The sequence below is a fragment of the Canis lupus genome, chromosome 9 (assembly GCF_048164855.1).
Source record: "Canis lupus baileyi chromosome 9, mCanLup2.hap1, whole genome shotgun sequence".
In the NCBI taxonomy this organism is placed as follows: Eukaryota; Metazoa; Chordata; class Mammalia; order Carnivora; family Canidae; genus Canis; species Canis lupus.
In genome coordinates this window covers 11693031-11712528 of record NC_132846.1, presented here as the reverse complement: position 1 = coordinate 11712528, position 19498 = coordinate 11693031, and the positions used below count along the sequence as shown (strand labels likewise).

At 39.3% G+C, this 19498-nt stretch overlaps 2 protein-coding genes across 8 annotated transcripts in view; one reads left to right on the top strand and one right to left on the bottom strand.

Annotated features, from left to right (window-relative positions):
- Positions 1-1732, top strand: part of STRN3 (striatin 3) — a 112174-nt gene extending 110442 nt beyond the window's left edge. For all 7 annotated transcript variants that reach the window (XR_012036403.1, XM_072838141.1, XM_072838137.1 and 4 more), the window contains one exon: positions 74-1732. Coding sequence is in view for 6 of the 7 variants with exons in the window: in XM_072838141.1 (XP_072694242.1) it covers positions 74-243 (170 nt within the window). In the remaining variant the exon portion in view is untranslated. The remainder of the gene's footprint in view (positions 1-73) is intronic.
- Positions 788-19117, bottom strand: COCH (cochlin). The gene is made up of 12 exons (XM_072838143.1): positions 19023-19117; positions 18632-18685; positions 18496-18546; positions 16503-16659; positions 15388-15521; positions 14614-14676; positions 13503-13547; positions 13257-13404; positions 9684-9787; positions 8752-8978; positions 8056-8572; positions 788-5202 (listed from the first exon to the last, which is right to left on the bottom strand). The coding sequence occupies exons 2-12, from the start codon at positions 18663-18665 to the stop codon at positions 5027-5029; spliced, it is 1656 nt and encodes a 551-aa protein (XP_072694244.1). The 5' UTR covers positions 18666-18685; positions 19023-19117; the 3' UTR covers positions 788-5026.
- Positions 19118-19498: the final 381 nt, after the last annotated feature.

The following is a 19498-nucleotide window of genomic DNA, read 5'->3' as shown; positions in this document are numbered from 1 at the left end:
CTTCTGTACTGCCACAAGCTTTATTAAAAGAATTGTTCCTCAATAATATACTTTATTTGTTCTTTTATTACAGGCCATGACTGTTCTATTAGATTGTGGAATTTGGACAGCAAGACATGTGTGCAAGAAATAACAGCACATAGGAAGAAATTAGATGAATCGATTTATGATGTAGCTTTCCATCCATCAAAAGCATATATTGCCAGTGCAGGGGCTGATGCCCTTGCCAAAGTATTTGTGTGAACCAACAAAAACTCACATCTTAACAACAGATTTGCTTGAACAGAAAGAGGGTCTGCATCACTGCCATCAGAAAGGTTACTGATATGACACTACGTGTGATCTGCCTGGTGAAGGCTATTCAAGGCAGGCATAAATTGATGGAAATCACATCTTAATGTCAGGCTCATTAATTTAATTGTAATTACTGTATCTCGTGGGACAAATAAAAAAGGACTCCATTAATTGTGGCCTGTACTGGATATGAACTGAGCGTATGTCTGTTTTTTAGGTATCTTTAAGCCAATGTGGAGTCTGATCTTACACAAAAGACTTTTATTTTGGACTCTGTGTGCTGCCTTAGGGTTAGGAATGTGGTGCTCTTGTTGGGGGGGAAGTGAGCTCCAAGAGTAGCTTTTTTTCATCTCTTAGTGATTTTCTGTTTATCAGTTGAATGCCACAGATTCCCTTTTAAACTTATTTTGCTTTAAAAAAAAAAGAAAATTTAACTTAAAATATTTTAGCATTAGTTGCACAAAATGTTTGGATAAAATTCTAGTTTTTATAAGTCTTTTTATATATTTAGCCTGTCACAACAGTGCTCAAGATTGTATTGAAGTTTTTCTGCATTATACAACCCTAAAACACAGAGATCTCACTGACCCGCTGCCGTGTAACCACACTTTTTCCTTCTTTTGCCTAATACAGCTCAGCTAAGTCCTTCCATAAAGATGCTAAATCACCTTCATCATCACATAATTGTCTTCATATAAACCAAGGACTATTAAGTGTATTAAAATGAAACAGTGGGGTTTAGTACTCCAAATGAACTCTTTAAAAAGAAAAAAAACGAACTAATCTTGGCATCCTATCACTATGTGATATTTTGTACATCTTACTGTATTTACAAGTTTATTTATCAAGGATTATCCATCTTGCTAATAGCCTATTATTTATTTCACTTTTTGTTGGTCTTTATATCCTTTTATTAATGTGCTAAAGAAACCTGTATATCTATTTTGGGACTCTTTGAATAGTCTAAAATAGACTAAAAATGGAATATTTTATAGTTTAAGTTACAAATCAAGGTGATTTCCCCCAGATGCATAACTTGGTTTACCATGATTCCAAACAAAAACTATCTTGTTTAAAAATATTTGGAGTAAAATTTTATTTGCATTACAAATAGGATACAAAAATAGTTGAATCAGGATACAGAAATTTGCTGTGTTTGGACTAGTTATCCCTGTTTTATTTTTTCAGATGTGCTTAATTTTATGGTGTAACTAAAGATTTTGTTTGTGTAATGCATGATTAAGACAATAAAGTATTTTTTCTAGTCTTCCAAAAACTTTTCTGATCAGTTTGCGAGTTTTGATGAGTTTTGTAAGGTTTTTGTTTTACAAACTATGAATCAGCAAATTTTTAAGATTGTACCACATAGCAAACGTACAGCTGTTGAAAAATAATGTATATAAAATGCATATAATAAATATTAAATTGTGTACCTGTATGTTACTGTTGGCTACATTATTTTGTGTTGAATAATAAAGTGCAATACTTTGCTCTCCATCATTAAACTAGGAAATGGAGATGATTTTTCAATGAGTCCTTCATTTTTATGCTGTTTTGTTAAACTTTGTATTGCTTGTTGAGACTCTTAATAAGATTAGAACAGTCAACACTAGTAAGAATGACTTTCTAAGTATTTCATCCCATTTGGGAATTTTAAAAAATCTTCTATTAAAATCAAATAATTCACAGTAACCAAAAAAAAAAAAAAAGAAAAGAAAAGAAAAAGCGGAGATCCAGTTTTAAATTGTTTCCTTAAACATTCTATTACTTTATTAAATCTGGATTTCAGTTAATAGTGTTGTCATTCCTATCTAGCCATACCTGTTTCCACAAAAAAGCAAAGCAGAGAATAAACTGGATTACTCATTAATTAAAAGCTGTCTATATAAATGATATTAGGTATTAGTATCTTGAAACTTTTTCCTTCAACAAGGTAATATCCTTTTTCTTTGAAGAATATTTCAAATGGAATTAGAAGTTAACATTAAAAAATTTACATGACAGAATTCTGTTTGCCTACTGCAAAAAATAATTACATTGTGTATACATTGAGAAATTGTGTCTTCTACCATAAAAATCCTAGTGTCAATTTTAGTCATTGCTGGTGAAACACTAAAATTTTTCAGAAGTTTCCTTAAAGTAGATTTTTTTGTTTTCTGAAACTTCAACTTAATGAACAAAATAAGAGGCATATTTTCTTCTTGGTTTTGGAAATAACAGTTTTTTCCAAAGCTAATGTGGTTTCTGGCAGCTATTCAAAACCAGTGCATTACTGTTTAACTGAAATGTGATTATCATCATTGCAGTACATACACGTTCACCTCTTGGGATGTATTAAAACTGAAATGAATAAAAATTAGTATATATGTTTATTTTTCTCTTTGGTTGTATTTTTCTCTGTTAAGCATTTGGAAGAGACTACAGGATGCAAAAACCAAGTCTCATTTTGCATGCTCCCATTTGTGACTTAATGAGGAATTATGTAGATTCATTTAATTATGAAATGGTGGTTTGTAAAGTTTAAGAATATTTTTATATACAAACTTTAATATGACTTTATCAATATTTAATCATTCTTTTTCATACTTTATTTTCATGTACTCTTCTCACATATCAATTTAAGTTGATACCACTAACGAGGAGCATCTTATTTAACACATTAAGTGTTATAAATAGCCTAGCATATTTGAAATTTAGGCATGCCTGCTAAAGTTGGATTGTAATACAAATACATCTTTTTAAAAATCCTCTTTTATTCATTTTTGGTAATACTTTATCTTATTTACTTACACAAAATAATTGATGGTAACTTAATAAAGTGGTCGTTTCTGCTCCTAGTGCTCTTTAAGTCAATCAGAGTGGTAGTCTCCCTGGTTCCTCAGATGCCTCAGGACTTTGTCCTTTATGAAATTACCTCCTTTAAAAATGCTTTTGATGTTTGGAGGCTGGGTTTTCATTTAAGCTTAGTTTTTCATTAATTAAAATTTCCTTAATCTTGAACTAATTTTTCAGGGAGTGGCATTCTCAGCTAAGAATTTGTGATCTGTTTATTGAGGGAAAACGTTAAGCCCATTTTTGCTTAATGAAAATTCTTCTTGTGACATGAATCATTCTTATTTGGGCCCCAGTTTATTGTCTTCCCATACCCCATTTTGTCAAATTTTTATGTTGTGTTAAAGACCATTTCGGCCTTTCCAATATATGGCCCTTCCATTTGTTTTACACAGCCTGTAAAATTGTTTGTTAGACTCAAAAGATTTAATGGAGGGCAGCCCAGGTGGTTCAGTGGTTTAGTACTGCCTTCAGCCCAGGGCGGGATCCTGGAGACCAGGGATCAAGTCCCACATTGGACTCCTTTCATGGAGCCTGCTTCTCCCTCTCCCTGTGTCTCTACCTCTCTCTCTCTGGTCTCTCATTAATAAATAAAATCTTTAAAAAAAAGTTTAGTGGAGTACACGTGTTAATTCTAAATCAGTTAACACCTTTTTAAGATCAACTTGTAAATTGTTTCAGATAGGATCAGTGTATATGTGAAGGGAGACAGTGTGCACAGGTGGATGTGGGAGAGGAAAGGTCCTCTCTGTAGAGAAGATAAGCCAGATGGGATAACAATACCTCTTCTCTCTATCTGAAGGGAAAGCTCTTGGTGAGGTAACAATAGTTAGTTATATTAAGGGAGTTCCCTTTTCAAGAACTAACAAGCATATTTAATCATGTTAAATAATATTAAAGAACATTTTTGTTGAACTAACCAAAAGCATCTCATGCTGTTTAACTTAGTCATGGCTGTGTAGAATGCCTAGAACAGTAGACATTCAATAAGTAACTGAATAAATTTAAGAAAAAATTCAGAATTGGTCTTTCTGCATTAAATAGTGAATACAGGATTTTTCACATGTCCCAGCAATAGATACTTGGAATAATAAAAGTAAAGCAGCTTAGAATAATAGTCACTAACAGTTTTATTGCTTAAATAAGTCAGACTATAATATTTTTTCCTGCAGTTCTACCTTTAATGTTTTTCCTCAGAGCCAAATGTTTACAAGTAGTAAGTAAAATTTTACCAACTTAGCTTTCTTTTCAGCACATGGATGACTTTTAGAGTATAAGCCAAATATATCTATACACATATAAAATTAAGGTTATAAATAGAAAAATACCAAGCATTCCTGTTATCTTGTTCAGTGTGATATATCAGTTATGCTATTATGAAAATACACTACAAAGGAAATGATACTTAATTCCCTTCCATTTCATAATTATAACTTTTTTAATATATTAAGTAACAATGTTTTAAGACATCTATTGGGGCAAAATATTTAACATTTAAACTGAATTAAAGAACTATTTAATTTTCCCTATTTAATACAGAATGATTAGAGAAGGAATGTTGCTTTTGTTCTGAGCATCATAGTCTTATTGAACTATGGATTTTGCATCTCTACATTTAATTTGCATTTTAGAATTATTAAGATTTAGATGCATGATATCTCCTCTTTCCTGAGTTTCTAAGGGTCATGATTATGAAGCCTTGGCAGAGTGTTTAACAATTCTAAATTGTCAGAAGGTTGTAGCTTTAAATGAATGCTTATTTGCTTAAAATAGCTGTTGGCATTTTTAATATAAGAGTTTTGCATCTGATCCTAGTATGCTATATAGTATTTTGGTATTATGAGAAAATGACATTTTCTATCTTCTTGCACTTTTTCTTTCAGTTGCCAAATTGTCACCATTATTGCTGGGATTCCAAGAAATCTCTACAAATGCCTCTGATGACATCGGAAACAATTGGTTCTAATCCTGTGAATTCCCTTGTGAAGAAAGCATGTGACTCCTTTGGTTTAGAGGCCATATCTTTCAGGTCATCCAAAGGTGCCCAAGCCACACCAACAGAGAAGATGGTGATACCTACAATGAAAATATTTTTAAGTGAAGTAAAATCAAGTTCCAGCTTCTATATAAAATCAGGTGTAAATATTTTTCATGAATTAGTTCATAATGGTAGAGGAAACTCTGTAATGTCCAAAAAACAATCTCCACCAAGTGGTTAGGTAGGCTTTAACAGTCATTGAGATGAGAATGGCTAAACAGTTGGGTCAAAAACAAGCTTTGCCATATATAAATATAATTTACCATATTAACAGATGAATCACATGATCACTGGCAAGTTTTTGATACCCTGAAAAACATCTTTAAAAAAAAAACTACATGGGCAGCCCGGGTGGCTCAGTGGCTTAGCGCCACCTGCAGCCCAGGGTGTGATCCTGGAGACCCAGGATCGAGTCCCACGTCAGGCTTCCTGCATGGAGCCTGCTTCTCCCTCTGCTGTGTCTCTGCCTCTCTCTCTCTCTCTCTCTCTCTCTCTATGTGTGTGTGTCTCATAAATAAATAAATAAAATTTTTAAAAAACTACAATAGGGGCACCTGGGTGACTCAGTAGTTGGGTGTCTGCCTTTGGCTCAGGTCATGATCCCAGGGTCCTGGGATAGAGTCCTGCATTGGGTTCCCCAGAGGGAGCCTGCTTCTCCCTCTGCCTATGTCTGCCTCTCTCTCTGTGTCTCATAAATAAACTACAATAACATTCTTAGTGAAATGGTGAAAACTTCCTGAGAATGGGCTACCTGTCCTCCAGTTAATCATTTTACTGGAGTTATAGACAATGTAACTGCATGAAAGAATGGCACAAAATTTGGGATACATAAATGGAAGTTTTCTAAGGCTATTGCATTGTCAGGGATGGCAACTAGGCTTCTGTGAATAATGAGAACCTTCTTCCATTTGGATGTGTAGGTTATATTGGCAAATTTGCCAGTAGTCAGTCAGTGTCTAACCCCTAATCCCAAAGCAAAAATCTAGTGATAAAAGCAGTCAAAGAGAAAGGTGAAGCTGGAATAATTTATCCTAGTTATACACTGAGGCATAATATCTGCGTTCCCATGTGCTATATAGAAAGAAGGCTTTTACTCGACTATGTTTTGGTTAGGGTGATAACTAAGCATTGGTTTGTCATCCCAAGTGTGGTAGTTTTTTAGCAGATTCTTCATGTACTCTGCCATCTTTTCTTTTGGGTGAAATTCCCTATAGAGTGTTTCTCTTCTATTTAAGACTTCATCCCCCTTCTAGTGGTATTCAGTGCTCAGAGTTGTGAATATTTAAGATATAAATCAGGTTTAGTTTATATAAAAGCTCCTTGAAACAATTTCTGGTTTATCACCCAGTCAATACTCCTCTCCCCTAACAGAAATAAAGTTCTCCCCAGTTTTCCTTACTTGTAGATTGAATTCAAGCTCAGAATCATTAGCTCAGACCCAATATATAATTATGGCTTAAAAAAAAAAATTAGGGCCTAGCTCTGTAAGCCTATCTTGTATTCTGGCTTTTGTTAACTTTGACCTCATGATCACTAAAGGATAATTTTCATGAAAATGGTGTGCCCCAACCCTCTGAAGTTCAACTAATTGCATAGGGAAGATATATTTGAGTTAATCTAGTTCATTTAATTCAGCATAAATCTAAGCCTGCTAACCAAAAATTAGTTCAGTAAGCAATTATATTTTTAAAAATTTACAAGAGCGAGTGACACAGTGTATGCACAAATGGGGAGAAGGGCAGAGGGAGAAAAACCCTCAAGCAGACTCCCCGTGGAACGCGCAGCCCCTTGTGGGGCTTGATCCTATAACTGAGATCATGACCTGAGCCGAAAACAAGAGTTGCTGACTTAACCGACTGAGCTTCCCAGGTGCTCCTGTAAGCTACATTTTTAAGAATGATAGCAAACAGGTCTTTGATCTGGATTAGCTGCTGATGTATAAAATAACCCAGATGTATACAAATAAGCCAATGTATAGCTTAAATGGCATGTATCAGTTCTCTACCCGCTAAATGACAGTATTCCACCTATATAAAAGTACATAAGTGAAAAAAAAAGTATGTAAGTGCATTAAAACGTGCTAATAAGTATCAAAGGAAAAAGGTGAAGTCATTGGGAACTAAATAGGGAAAAGAACGTATGTAGGAGTATAGAAAAACGCAAGGCTGTTAATTCCCCTCTCCCAAGTTAGCGTTTTGCTTTTTAGGTATTATTGGACTGCAATCACTCGGTTTCATCCCTGGAAAGGGAATGCTAGCTTTTTGTTGCCCTATTTGATCTCAGCAACACATTATGCTAATATTTTCAGGAAAAAGTGGGCTTTGCCAAAAGTAATATTAAGGTTGGGGTAAGGGAGAAAGAAGACCTCTTTATACCCTTTTACAACAGCAGAGTGTGTTTTTATTATCTCAAGAAGAAAAAGTTAAAAGGAAATTTAGATGGAATAGAATTAAAGTCTACTGGTGACCTTATCATCTAAGAAAATTCATGCCAGACTCAAAACTACTAAAAAAAAGGATTAATTATCAAATAGATTCATGGTAAATTATGATAAACTGATTTTGGGGGGACATATTCCAAGTTTGAGTCAAACATAAGCACTTGTAACATGTTTCCATGACATATGACATGATTCTCATGGCAATTCTCCCAATAATACATACTGCCTGGGTTTGAATACTCACCACTTGCTAGCTATGTGGTTTTGAGGAAATTTGTTTCTTTGTCCATATAATGAGATTCATAGGGCTGGTTTGACAAGTCAGCTAATACTGGGTAAAGCTCTTTGAACAATACCATAATGTGTTTGTTCAATAAAATAAATGTCTAAGTTTATATTTACAAAACTTACAGAACCCCTCCGTTCCCTACCCAAAGGACAAGAACCTTACCTGCATCATGTGCAGCAGCAGCAGGACCTCGAACATCATCATAGGACTGTCCATCTGTGACAATTACCAGGAAGTTCTTGTTGGGGCTATCCCTCACGGGACCAAACACATTTCTAACCGTGAAGGAGATGGCATCACCTGTAGCTGTTCCACCACTCATGTAGCGAATGTTTCTGATAACAGCTAGGACATTCTCTTTGGTGCTATAATCAGTGAAACTGAATTCTGTGCGCTGATCATAGGTGAACTGTACAGCAGCTATCTTGGCACCAATGTCTGAGATTTCAAAAGTCTTGGCTATGTTGGAAACAAATTCAAGCATGAGGTGAAAATTACTGTCTCCAACACTGCTAGAGCCATCAATTAGAAAGGCAATGTTCACTGAGTTGTAACAGGTCTTGCTGCACATCATTTGCTCATGACTGCAGAGTTTCTGTACCAGAGGCTTTACATATTTTGTGGTGCCAAACCAATTAGGCATGTGGTAAGAGAAGAAGCCATTATTCCGACAGACAGCCTATGGGTGAGACATAAAATTATTTCTTCTTAAAAATTATAGAATGTTTTTATAGTTTTTTTTTTTAATGTTTCTATCTTGACTGTTCAAAGTTAATCCAGGTAAGGGCCAGTCAGCACTATGCCTTGAGGCCCAAAACTAAATCACTACTGTAACATAAGACACCTTCACCTCCTTACCTTGTCAATAAACGCAACATCCTGAACCATCCCCAGCTCCTCAGGGATAGGCTTGGCCACAGAAACTATAAATACATTGACACCAAATTCTCTGGCCACAATGCCTGCTTCCTCAATGTCATCAGAAGGCCAGCCATCAATAAATACCACCACCACTTTGGGGATCCCTCTTCTTACTCCAGTGTCGGCTGTGAAGAATTTCTGGGCAGTATGCTTCAAGGCTTTTCCTAGGTTTGAAAAAGAAGTAAGCTGGAACAGCACCACTGTTCAAATGATATCTCTATTTCCCCGTACCAACTTGAAGCCACCAAAAGTTTAAGAATTTAACTTACATAGAACTTAGTTCTCTAATAGATGGGAAAGTTTATCCATGAGGCTTTTTTTTTTTTTTTTTTTTGGCTTCACAACCCACATTACTTCCCCCATCACCTCCCAGAAGCCTTATGTTTCCTTACCGTACATCAATCATCAGTCAGAAACACAACTGACTCCCACTACTGTACTTTTGCTATCTATCCCCTTAATGACTGACTAGTACCACTAAAGACTCAGAACAAGAAATGTCCCTTCAGAGGGTCTATAGTGCTACTCTAGCTCTTTCTGCATTTATTAAATCAGTCTGTTGATCTTTGCTTCTTTTTAACATGCTGAACAGGGCCTTCTCTAAAGCGGCTATCTGTCCTACCCAATATAAGGATAATAAAGCACAATTCTTTTTTTGTGTTTTAAACAGCACTATTAATGAGCACTTTGGTATATTTTCCATTATAAATTGAGTATCTTAGATGATCAAGTACAAACCTAGTCAAGATTTCAGTGTCAGGAGGAAGAGTTTCACATCTGCTTATATAAAATAGCCTAATGCTGTTCTGCATGTCTGATCACTCATAACCCTCTCCTCTATTACATCCCAGATGCCAAAGTCTACTTACCTGTATTGGAATTACCCCCTCTGAAACCCACTTCCTTTATGGCAAACAAAACATCTTTGGGTGATGTAAAGTTTTTCAAGTAAAATTCTATTTTGGGATGTTCACTAAGTGGAAAAATGAAAAAATGTTACCTAGGGAGAACTGGAAAGCTAAAACAAGCAACATTATATACCTTAGAAAAAAATCTATAAATCAGACAATGCCTAAGTTTCTTAATTCTGTAGTATACAGTCAATTAAGGTATTGCCTCCTCATTTGAATTTTAAGGCCTCTTGCAGAAATGTACCAAAAACCATTGCTACCTTGAGGGTTTATTTTATTCTGGGTAATATGCTAAATACATATTACATATATCATTTCATTATAACTTCACAAGGCAGAAACTATTATCCTTACTACATAAATGACGAAACTGAGGCTCAGAACATTTAGGTAACTTGTCCAACAAAACATAGCTGCACTTCATATTCAGGTTTGTCTGGTTCCAGAGTCCATGCCTAAACTATATGGTGCCCCTGAAAACAGGCCTGGCCCAGAGCACCACTTCATGGAAATCTGCAGAGTTGGGCAGCAGAGAGTTGGAAGGAGGCTGGGTGTGAGGCTAGGTCTGTTCCAGTGCGAGACTCTGGAAGTACTCAACAGTGTCGGTCTATAAAATAATCAGGTTTCTGGTCAGAAGAGAGGCAATGTCAAGGACACTGGGATTAACATTTTAAAATTGAGAAGGTACAAGAAAATAAAACTGTGAAGTATTACAATATTTCTGTTATAATGATACTGACATCAATCCTAATGTATATTATAAGATCTGGGAGTTTATTTATTTTAGATTTTATTTAGTCATCAGAGACACACAGAGAGAGGCACAGAGAGAAGCAGGCTCCCTGGGAGGAGCCTGATGTGGGACTCGATTCCAGGACCCCAGGATCACAACCGGAGCCAAAGGCAGATGCTCAACCACTGAGCCACCCAGGTGCCCCAGGGATTTTCCATTTTAATAGTAAAAGGATTTCAGCTCATTTTTATCACTGTTCTTTAGAGACCATGCTGAGTAAAAACAGTTAAAGCACCATTTGTTGTGTTTAGTTTTTAGATAAGTCAGTATTTCATTAAGTGCAACATTTTAAGATCTCAGTATTATCAGTTGCCACGAAGTCAAGAATTTTGAGGGACAAGTATAGCACTGGTTGTATTTCTGTATATCTGGTGGAATGCTAGGTCACAAAATCAGATATTATGGGTTGATAACCTTTTCATTTTATTTTATTTTTATTTTTTTAAAGATTTTATTTATTTATTCATAGAAACACAGAGAATGAGAGGCAGAGATACAGGCAGAGGGAGAAGCAGGCCCCATGCAGAGAGCCCGATGTGGGACTTGATCAAGGGTCTCCAGGATCACACCGTGGGCTGCAAGTGGTGCTAAACCGCTGCGCCACTGAGGCTGCCCAACCTTTTCATTTTAATGGTCACTTTTCAACTATCTAAATTGTGGATGAGATTTAGTCTTGTTTTTGCATCCTTAATGATATGTTCTGTTTTTCTGCCTAAATATAAACTCTTGATATAGTTTATTTTGGTGTTTTTCCTAAAATATGAAAACTATAAGCCAAGAAGTTTATAGAGAAGCTTGTCTTTGAGACTACAAGATAGTGTAGCTTTCGTTTTGAAAAAGAATTGGATACAAAGTGCAAGGAAAAAAAAATTAAGAAGAAAGGTACTGAGGGGAATTTGCCCCCTGGGATGTTAAAATGACACTAAAGCTACAATTATCAAAGCATTGTAGAAAATATGTAAAATTGGCTTATAGATCAAGGAAACTGACTTGCCTAAACTTGTATATAAAATTGATAAATCAATGGAATAAGAAGCTCATTTGTTTTAAAGGTGTGGGAAAATGGTTAAATTATGTAGAAAACAAAGTTAAATTCTCATACCAAAAAAATCTATCTAAATTAAGAACCAGTTGTAAAAAATAAGAACAAATGAAATAGACATTAATATTTGTTATACTGGTGCTACACTCACACACTGCTGATAGCAGTTTAAACTGGATCAGCTTTCTAGAAAGCAATTTAACTTTGTATCAGAAGTCTTAAAAATGTCAGAACCTTTTGATACAAATCTCACTTTTAGGAATCTAGTCTAATGAACTAATCAAAGATGGCACAAAGATGACATAAGGATGTTAATCACAATGTAATATGTAATGGTTAAAAAAAACAATGGTTAAGCAAATAATCACGCAAAGGAACATTATAAAACTTTTTTTTAAGAGTGTGTGCATGAGCGGGGGTGAGTAGTTGGGTAGGGGAGGTGGGGCAGGGAGAGAGAGAATCTTAAGTAGGCTCCACACCCAGCACGGGGCCCACATGGGGCTGGATCTCACGACTCTGAGATCATGCATGACCTGAGCTGAAATCAAGAGTCAGTTGCTTAACTGACTGAGACACCCAGGCACCCCAAACATCATTTTTTGAAAAGTAGTTGTCATCTGGTAAAATGCTCAAAATACTAAGGGATGAAAAAATAGGACATGAGATATTTTTTTAGTTGGAGCTTTTGAAAAAGCAACACACATATGTAGAAGGGTAGGGGACAGGCAAAATGGGTGAGGAAGAGTGGGAGTTGCAGGCTTCCAGCTGTGAAATAAAATATACAGCATAAAGAATGTAGTCATTTGCATGTAATAGCATCCTATGGAGACAAATGGTAGCTACACTTACAGTAAGCATAGAGTAACATATAGAAATGTTGAATCACTATGCTGTACACCTGAATTTAATGTAACATTGTGTGTCAACTATACTTCAATTATACACACAGGTACAAAAGATTAATCAGTGGCTTAAGAGCTGCCTTCAGCTCAAGTCATGATCCCAGGGTCTTGGAATTGAGCCCCATGTCAGTCTCCCTGCTTAGTGGGGAGTCTGCTTCTCCCTCTCCCTACAACCTTCCCTCCAGTCATTCTCTCTCTCTCTCTCTCTCTCTCTCTCAAATAAATGAATAAAATATTTTTTAAAATAAAGGGGGTTATAAAACATTTTATAGTGATTATCTCTGAGGGGCATATTTGGGAAATTGGTTTTCTTTCTTGTGCTCTACATGTTTTTCAAGCTTTCTAGAGTGAGCATATTATAATCCTAAAAGCCATCAACATTATTTTTAAATGAATAAAATTTAAGAGGTTGAGCTTCAGATCTCCAAGGAACTATGGGAAATGTTTAAAAGAATGACAGAATAGGGAGGAGGAATAGACCTATTAGTTTTTTTGGCAAAGAGGAATTGGGAATTGAGCAGAATGTATGTACAGAGGTAATTAGTATGAGCAACAAAACCTTTTAGTCTACCTTCTGGTCTTCAAATAGCATATAATTCTCAATCTTTTTATTCCAGAAAGGAAGCACTTAGACTTACCTAGTCTGCTTAGGCAATCTTAAATCCTTTATTTATAGTATGGGAACTCAGACTGTCCACAACTCAGTATGTGTATATTGAACTAAAACGCATGTATCCACTAAAAGGATTGATCATTTATCATCAAGTTTCCACCCACTTTAATAAGATTGGTACCTGGCTTGAACAAGGCCCACATGTGGTCCTTCTGTTCCAATTCCCAACATTAGAGCCACTTTGCCAACAAAATTCTTCTGTAGATTAAATCGGCGCTGCCCAATATTGAAACTTCCATCAATCAGAAATGCAATGTCTGCTTTACAGTCTGTAAATACCCAAACAAGTCTTTCTGTTAGCAGTTACAAGAGGAGGGAGGAAAGGGGAGAGAATGTTATTTTCCTCAATGGATATATGGACTCTTACCTTTATTGCCAGTTTTCTTCTCAGGTGTTTTCTTCAGTCGTTTACCTGAAACAAAGGAAGCCCTTGGCATTAGTAAAAGGAAGACAGTTTCATAGCAAGAAGTCCACATGGGGAAAAGCTAATGACAAAGGAGTATCATTCTTTAAAATACTTGTTTTTAAAAAATTTATTTCCTAAAAACATTTTTTTTCTCACAATTTTCTGGATGGGGAAGCAATGTCCCAGCAAAGAAACAAGTCAGAACTGTTGTAGGCCTATATATTTGATATGCCACTAATCCAGGACTTGATATCTCAAACCCACAGTTGAGGCAGGACTGGAAACTAGAGTTAGATTCTAATGTTCCTAATTTATTTGACTTTAAAACTGCCACAATCTTAGGAAAGGAGATCCCTGGCTATATGTTAAAATGGACACACACTAATTACTTTTTTTCATATGGCAACTAGGAGGTTCCAGTTTTACTTTGTTCAGTTTCTAGGCATGGGATTTATTTAATCAGACAGAAATAGCACTTCAAGAGAATGTCTGGGAGCAGAGTTTGTAACTGAAAATAGAAAAAGGAAAGGAATTTGAAATATAAAATGTTTCTCTATGTAATACACTAGGAAACTTAAGATATTTGTTTTGTCAGCTTTAAAATTTTTTTTAAAGATTTTATTTGAGGGCACCTGGGTGGTTCAGTCACTTAAACCTCTGACTTTGGCTCAGGTCGTGATCTGGAGATCCTCAGATCAAGCCGCATGTTGGGCTCTCTGCTCAGCAGGGAGTCTGCTTTCCTTCTCTCTCTCTCTCTCTCTCAAATAAATAAATAAAATCTTATTTGAGAAAGCGAAAGAGAGAGTGAGAGAGAGAGAGAGCATGAGCAGGGGAGGGGCAGAGGGAGAGGAAGAAGCAGGCTTCCTGCTGAGTGCAAACTCAACGGGGGTGGGGGGGTGGGGGAACCTTGAGATCGTGACCTGAGCTGAGGTTCATGCTTAGCTGACTGAGCCACCCAGGCACCCCTGTTTTGTGTATAACATCAGTTTCCTTTTGAAGGCTATCAATAAATTTATTTTTAATTTCCAAATGCTGTGCCAGGTGACCAGGAAATAACTTCCATATTTCATACCTGTTGGTGGACGTGCTGTGGACACGGCTTGTCCTGTGGCTTCCTGGGTACCACTTTTTCCTTCTGTTAAAATAAAGAAAAGACTATTTTTTTTCCTCTTCTTTCTTTACCATCAAAGCATAATGAATCTAATTTAGGGGTCTCTAGGATGATAAATGTAATCGATGATAAATAGAATTGAGTGATGGCAATTGCATGAGTACTTGCTTCATGCTAGTTTCAAAGAACCAAAATGGGTTCTTATGTATTAAATCAGATCTTAAAAGGATCACCAAAAATGAATGCACATTCATTTTCATTCACCAGTTTTTTGATTCAGTGTTACGTGGTAAAAGTCAGGGAATTCTGATTACAGACAATGCAAGTTTGTTTGTTTGTTTTTCTTTTTTTCTTTTTTAAAGTAGGCTCCACACCCAGCATGGAGCCCAACATGGGGCTTGAACTCAGGATCCTGAGACCAGGACTGGAGCTGAAATTAAGAGTCAGATGCTTAACTGACTGAGCCACCCAGGCACCCCAGACAACACAAGTTTCTCCTGCAATCTTCTAACAGCAAGATTATTCTTCCCTCATTCAGCCAAGTTTAGCTTAAATGAGTCTTTGCCTGTCCAGTCCCCTGACTGTAACCTTTAGTTGATTCCTTTGAGTCTTGATTGCAGGCTTTTCCATCAGAGTCTAAGAGGTTGGATTAAGAAAAGCATAAAACTTTTTTTTTTGGGGGGGGGTGGTGAGGCAATATTTACACAAAAGTAAGAATAATATAATTGTACCTACTTGTCACTGTGAAAGAAGCAGACCATCTGGAAAGTGTCTGAGACTGAATGCCATTGGCAACTACTGAGGAATAGTTTTCTCGACCTGGTAGGCTGTATATTCGCACAGGTCCCCCTGAGTTGCTGATTACTCCCCTGCAACACAGAAAAACAACTGATATTGTACCCACACTTTTTCAGGAGTACCTGACTTATAGAACCATGTTCTGATTAATCAAGAAAATAGTTCATCAGGGAAGATATATAAGGATGCTGCCAGCCTTTTTAAAAACTTGCTTGCACAGGTACAAAACCTGCCTGGGAAAAATGGTTTTGTGCTGTCAAACTTCTTAAATGTTGATAGGAACATACCTGTAGGATCCTGTTCCCTACAGCTCAGAGATTCAGAGTTAATAGCACCAAATAATTTTCTTAGTTTTCTAAGGTACTTTTATGTCCTTGGACTTCATTTTAAAGAAAAGTCTTGGGCACCTGGGTGACTCAGTGGTTGAGTGTCTGCCTTTGGCTCAGGTCCTGATCCCGGGGTCCTAGGATCAAGTCCCACATCAGGCTCCTCACCGGGAGGCTGCATCTTCCTCTGCCTGTATCTCTGCCTCTCTGTGTGTGTCTCTCATGAATAAATCTTTGGAAAAAAAAAAAAAGTCTTGCAAGATAGCAGAGTGGGTGATGAATATGGGCTCTGGAAGCACACCTGGGCTTTCAGTTCCAGCTCTGGCACTCGCTAAAAGTGGCAAGATAGTTGGCAACACTCCTGAGTTCAATTTCCTCAACTATAAAATTGAATAAAATTGTACCTACTCTGTACAATTGTAGGGTTGTCATGGAAGTTAAAACAATGTCCAGCACACAGTAAAAACACTAATATATTGCATGATTAGGAATTTCTAAAATCACATGGATCTAGCTATCAAGAAGTCATAAAATTTGCCTTTAGTCAGAAAGCTTCCTTGGTATAGCCGGTGCTTCAAGGATACCCACAAAAACCTTAAAAATGTATCTATGTTCTATGGTCAATATTGGAATCAAAAGAAAGAAGCTGAGGATGTCCATTTGGCTAAAAAGGGAAAGGATATCATCACACTTGGATTTCTTCCTCTTTGGCATGTTTCAGCTTACCTGTGGACAGCTGCACCACATATGCTTGATACAGACGCATACACTATGTTCCCAAACACAGAGAATTCCTCAAGAGAGCAGCCTCCTGGGCAAAGGACATCTGCTTTCTCTTTCCTGATGTCCAGTCCTCGGGTAAAGCATGTGATAGCAATGGGAACTGAAGAGAAAGGAAGGCATGTAATGACATTCTTAGGATTTTGAGGGGAGTAAAGTGGGGTGGGAACTGGGGGTTTATCTCCCTACTAATTTCTACACTTCCTCTTAAGAATATTAAGGTATGTATGGTTCCACACCATTCCAAATTTTAGCTACCCAAAAACCAGTTGTCCAATTTAATCTAGTCCTCAACCACTACAAAGCCTGTTGGAAGAATTTTCTCAGTTCTTAACAGTTTGGGAATACATAATTAGAAATAGAACTAGAAAATGATATTAGTCATTCACCATTTATTAATTCATTCTAGAAATACAAAATCTCAATTGCAATAATGAGCAATTGATAATAATAATGTCTCATGGACCTTCACCAGACCTACCTCAGAGCACCACAGCATGCACAACAGTCAATAAGAGAAAAGCATAGAAGTTCAAAGTATCATGGTGTTTCTCTCCTCAAACCACCAGAGACACTAAATGTGTAACAATGAAAGACTGCCTTTATATTCTAAGATGTAAATCACTCAACGTATATGGTGTACAGTTTTTGTAAGATTTTAATTTTACAATCATTTCTCAATAGAGTTATGGTCAAATACAAATTATGGTATCTATTACTTTTTAAATGGTTTTCACTTGTATATCTTTTGTACCTGTAACTATCTTAGATATTTGGCTAATTTTAAGTGGTTTTGTTAAAGTATTAATGATGCCAGCTGTCAGCACAGTAAGAACTAATAAATGGATTTGGAAAAAACAACAAGAAAACAAAACAAAAAAACTGGACACAGTTGCCTAAGGTAAAGATATTAAATCTGAGCTGAGCCTGTGAGGAACATTTTCCATTTTTTTTTTTCTTTTTTAAGTAGGCTCCACACTGGGCATGCAGCCCAAAGCAGGGTTTGAACTCACCATCCTGAGATCAAGATCTGAGCTGAGGGACACCTGGGTGGCTCAGTAGTTGAACATCTGCCTCCCTTTGTCTATGTCTCTGCCTCTCTCTGTGTGTCTCTCATGAATAAAATAAAATTAAAAAAAAAAAAAAGACCTGAGCTGAGATCAAGAGTTGGACATTTAACTGACTGAACCACACAGGTGCCCCAATGAAAGACATTTTCATAGACACGCACGAAACTTTCAAGGTCCCATCCTTTCCTTTTGGAGGACCATTTATACCAGTTTTCCTCTAAATGCAGGGCCTTAAAATTATATCTTAATTTAAGGAAGCCAGTAAAAAGATGTTTCACTTTACAAAATGTCATGTAAACAAACAAACAAACATGTCATGTCGCTCAATCACCCCTTTTACAGGTGCATAAATTAAAACCATGGGGTTAATTCGCCCCAGGTCGCACAGCCCAACTCCTGCAGGACAGGAAACAAGGAAGTGAAGCATTTTTATCCGAATTGAACCTGCTTATTTCTGCTCCAAATCTGTCAGTCCGAAGTGGGTTCTGGGGGGCTTCTCCCTGACACCGCGGTCGGTGGGACCCAAGGATACTCCCCTGCCTTGATCTTGATGCCGATGCTCGGCTTGCCAGGTGCCTCCCGCGATGTGACCGTGGATTCGGGGACGCTTCCTGCTCCGCGTCTTGGGAAGAACGTCCCCCTCGGATACCGGGGCCCCCTCGCGTGGGAGACGTGGCTAAGCTGGAGCAGACGCGCTGAGGGTGCGGAGGGGTGTGCGCCGGGCAGCGGCTCCCAGCGGGGCGCCCTCCGGAGCGGGCCCCGCCGCCAAGTCCCGGGGCTCGGCGTGCGCGCGCTCCCGCCCGCCGCCCCCAGCCCCGCCCGCGCTCGGCCCCGGTCCTGCTGGCCCGACACGGGAGCCCGCGACTCACCGGCTCCGTCGCTGCCCGCAGGCTCCGGCAGCAGCAGCAGCAGACAGACACCTGCGAAAGAGGACAGCGCGAGGCTGGCTGCAGCCCCCACCCCGCTCGGTGCGGCGGGGGCGGGTCGGGAGGGGCGCGTACCCACCGAGGCCGAGGACCGGGATCCAGGCTGCCGACATGGTCGAGGGGCTGCGAGGGCCTGCGAGACACGGAGCATGCGAGGGAGGCTCGCGGGAACCGAGGGCCCCCTCGTCCCCGCCTCCCTGCGCTCGCCCTCCCCCTCGGGGCCCGCACCCCCGGAAACCCAGGGGCGGCGGAGGGGAGAGGTGGCCTCGGAGGCCGCTGCCCCGGAGAGGGCGCCTATCCGAAGGCGACGCTCCGGCTGCAGGTCGAGCCAAACGCGGCATCGGTGTGCAGCCGCGGCCCGGGACAGGGGAGCGGATCACGGCCGAGAGCCGCTGCGACGAGAGCAGAGCCTCGCACAGGCAGGCGTCCGGCACCCGCTCGCCCCCCGCGGGACGCCCAGGGGCGCGCACCTGAGTCGGCTCCGCCCGGCTGCGCCCGAGTGCGGAGAGCGCGGACCCCGCCGCCGCTATAAAGGGCGGCGCCGAGCGCACGAGCTCCGCGCGGGGAGGGGGCGGGGCGGCGAGGAGGGGGCGGGTCCACGCGGCCTCGGGAGCGAAGTTCCCAACTTCGAGCTCCCGTGGGAGCGCAGTTCCTGCTCCTGCGGTAAAAGCACCCTGGGGTTGGCAGACGCGCGCCCCGTGTCCTTAGAGACGCTGTCAACTGATCGGCCGTTCTTTCGGCCTTAGGGACCCAGCCTTCCGACTTGGTGCCGGCTGGAATCGGCGATCCCCCGCGGGGCTCCGTTTCCTGTAGCGGGTGCGGCTCGCCGCGCTGGCCCCGTCCGCCCCCGGCCCGAGGGCTCCTGCCGCGCCTCTCCGGGTTCCCAGGCCTGTGGGCTGCGGTGACTGCGCGGAGCCTCAGATTGGTCCTGCGGCCTCGCTCGTCC

Bases quoted from the DNA above. Each gene is read 5' to 3' on its own strand.
- COCH (XM_072838143.1), bottom strand. From the start codon at position 18,665: ATGTCGGCAGCCTGGATCCCGGTCCTCGGCCTCG. The intron at 16,660-18,495 runs GTGAGTCGCGGG...CTTTCTCTTCAG, and splicing joins TGCGGGCAGCGACGGAGCCG to TTCCCATTGCTATCACATGC. The intron at 13,548-14,613 runs GTATGAAATATG...CCTTTGTTTCAG, and splicing joins CACAGCACGTCCACCAACAG to GTAAACGACTGAAGAAAACA.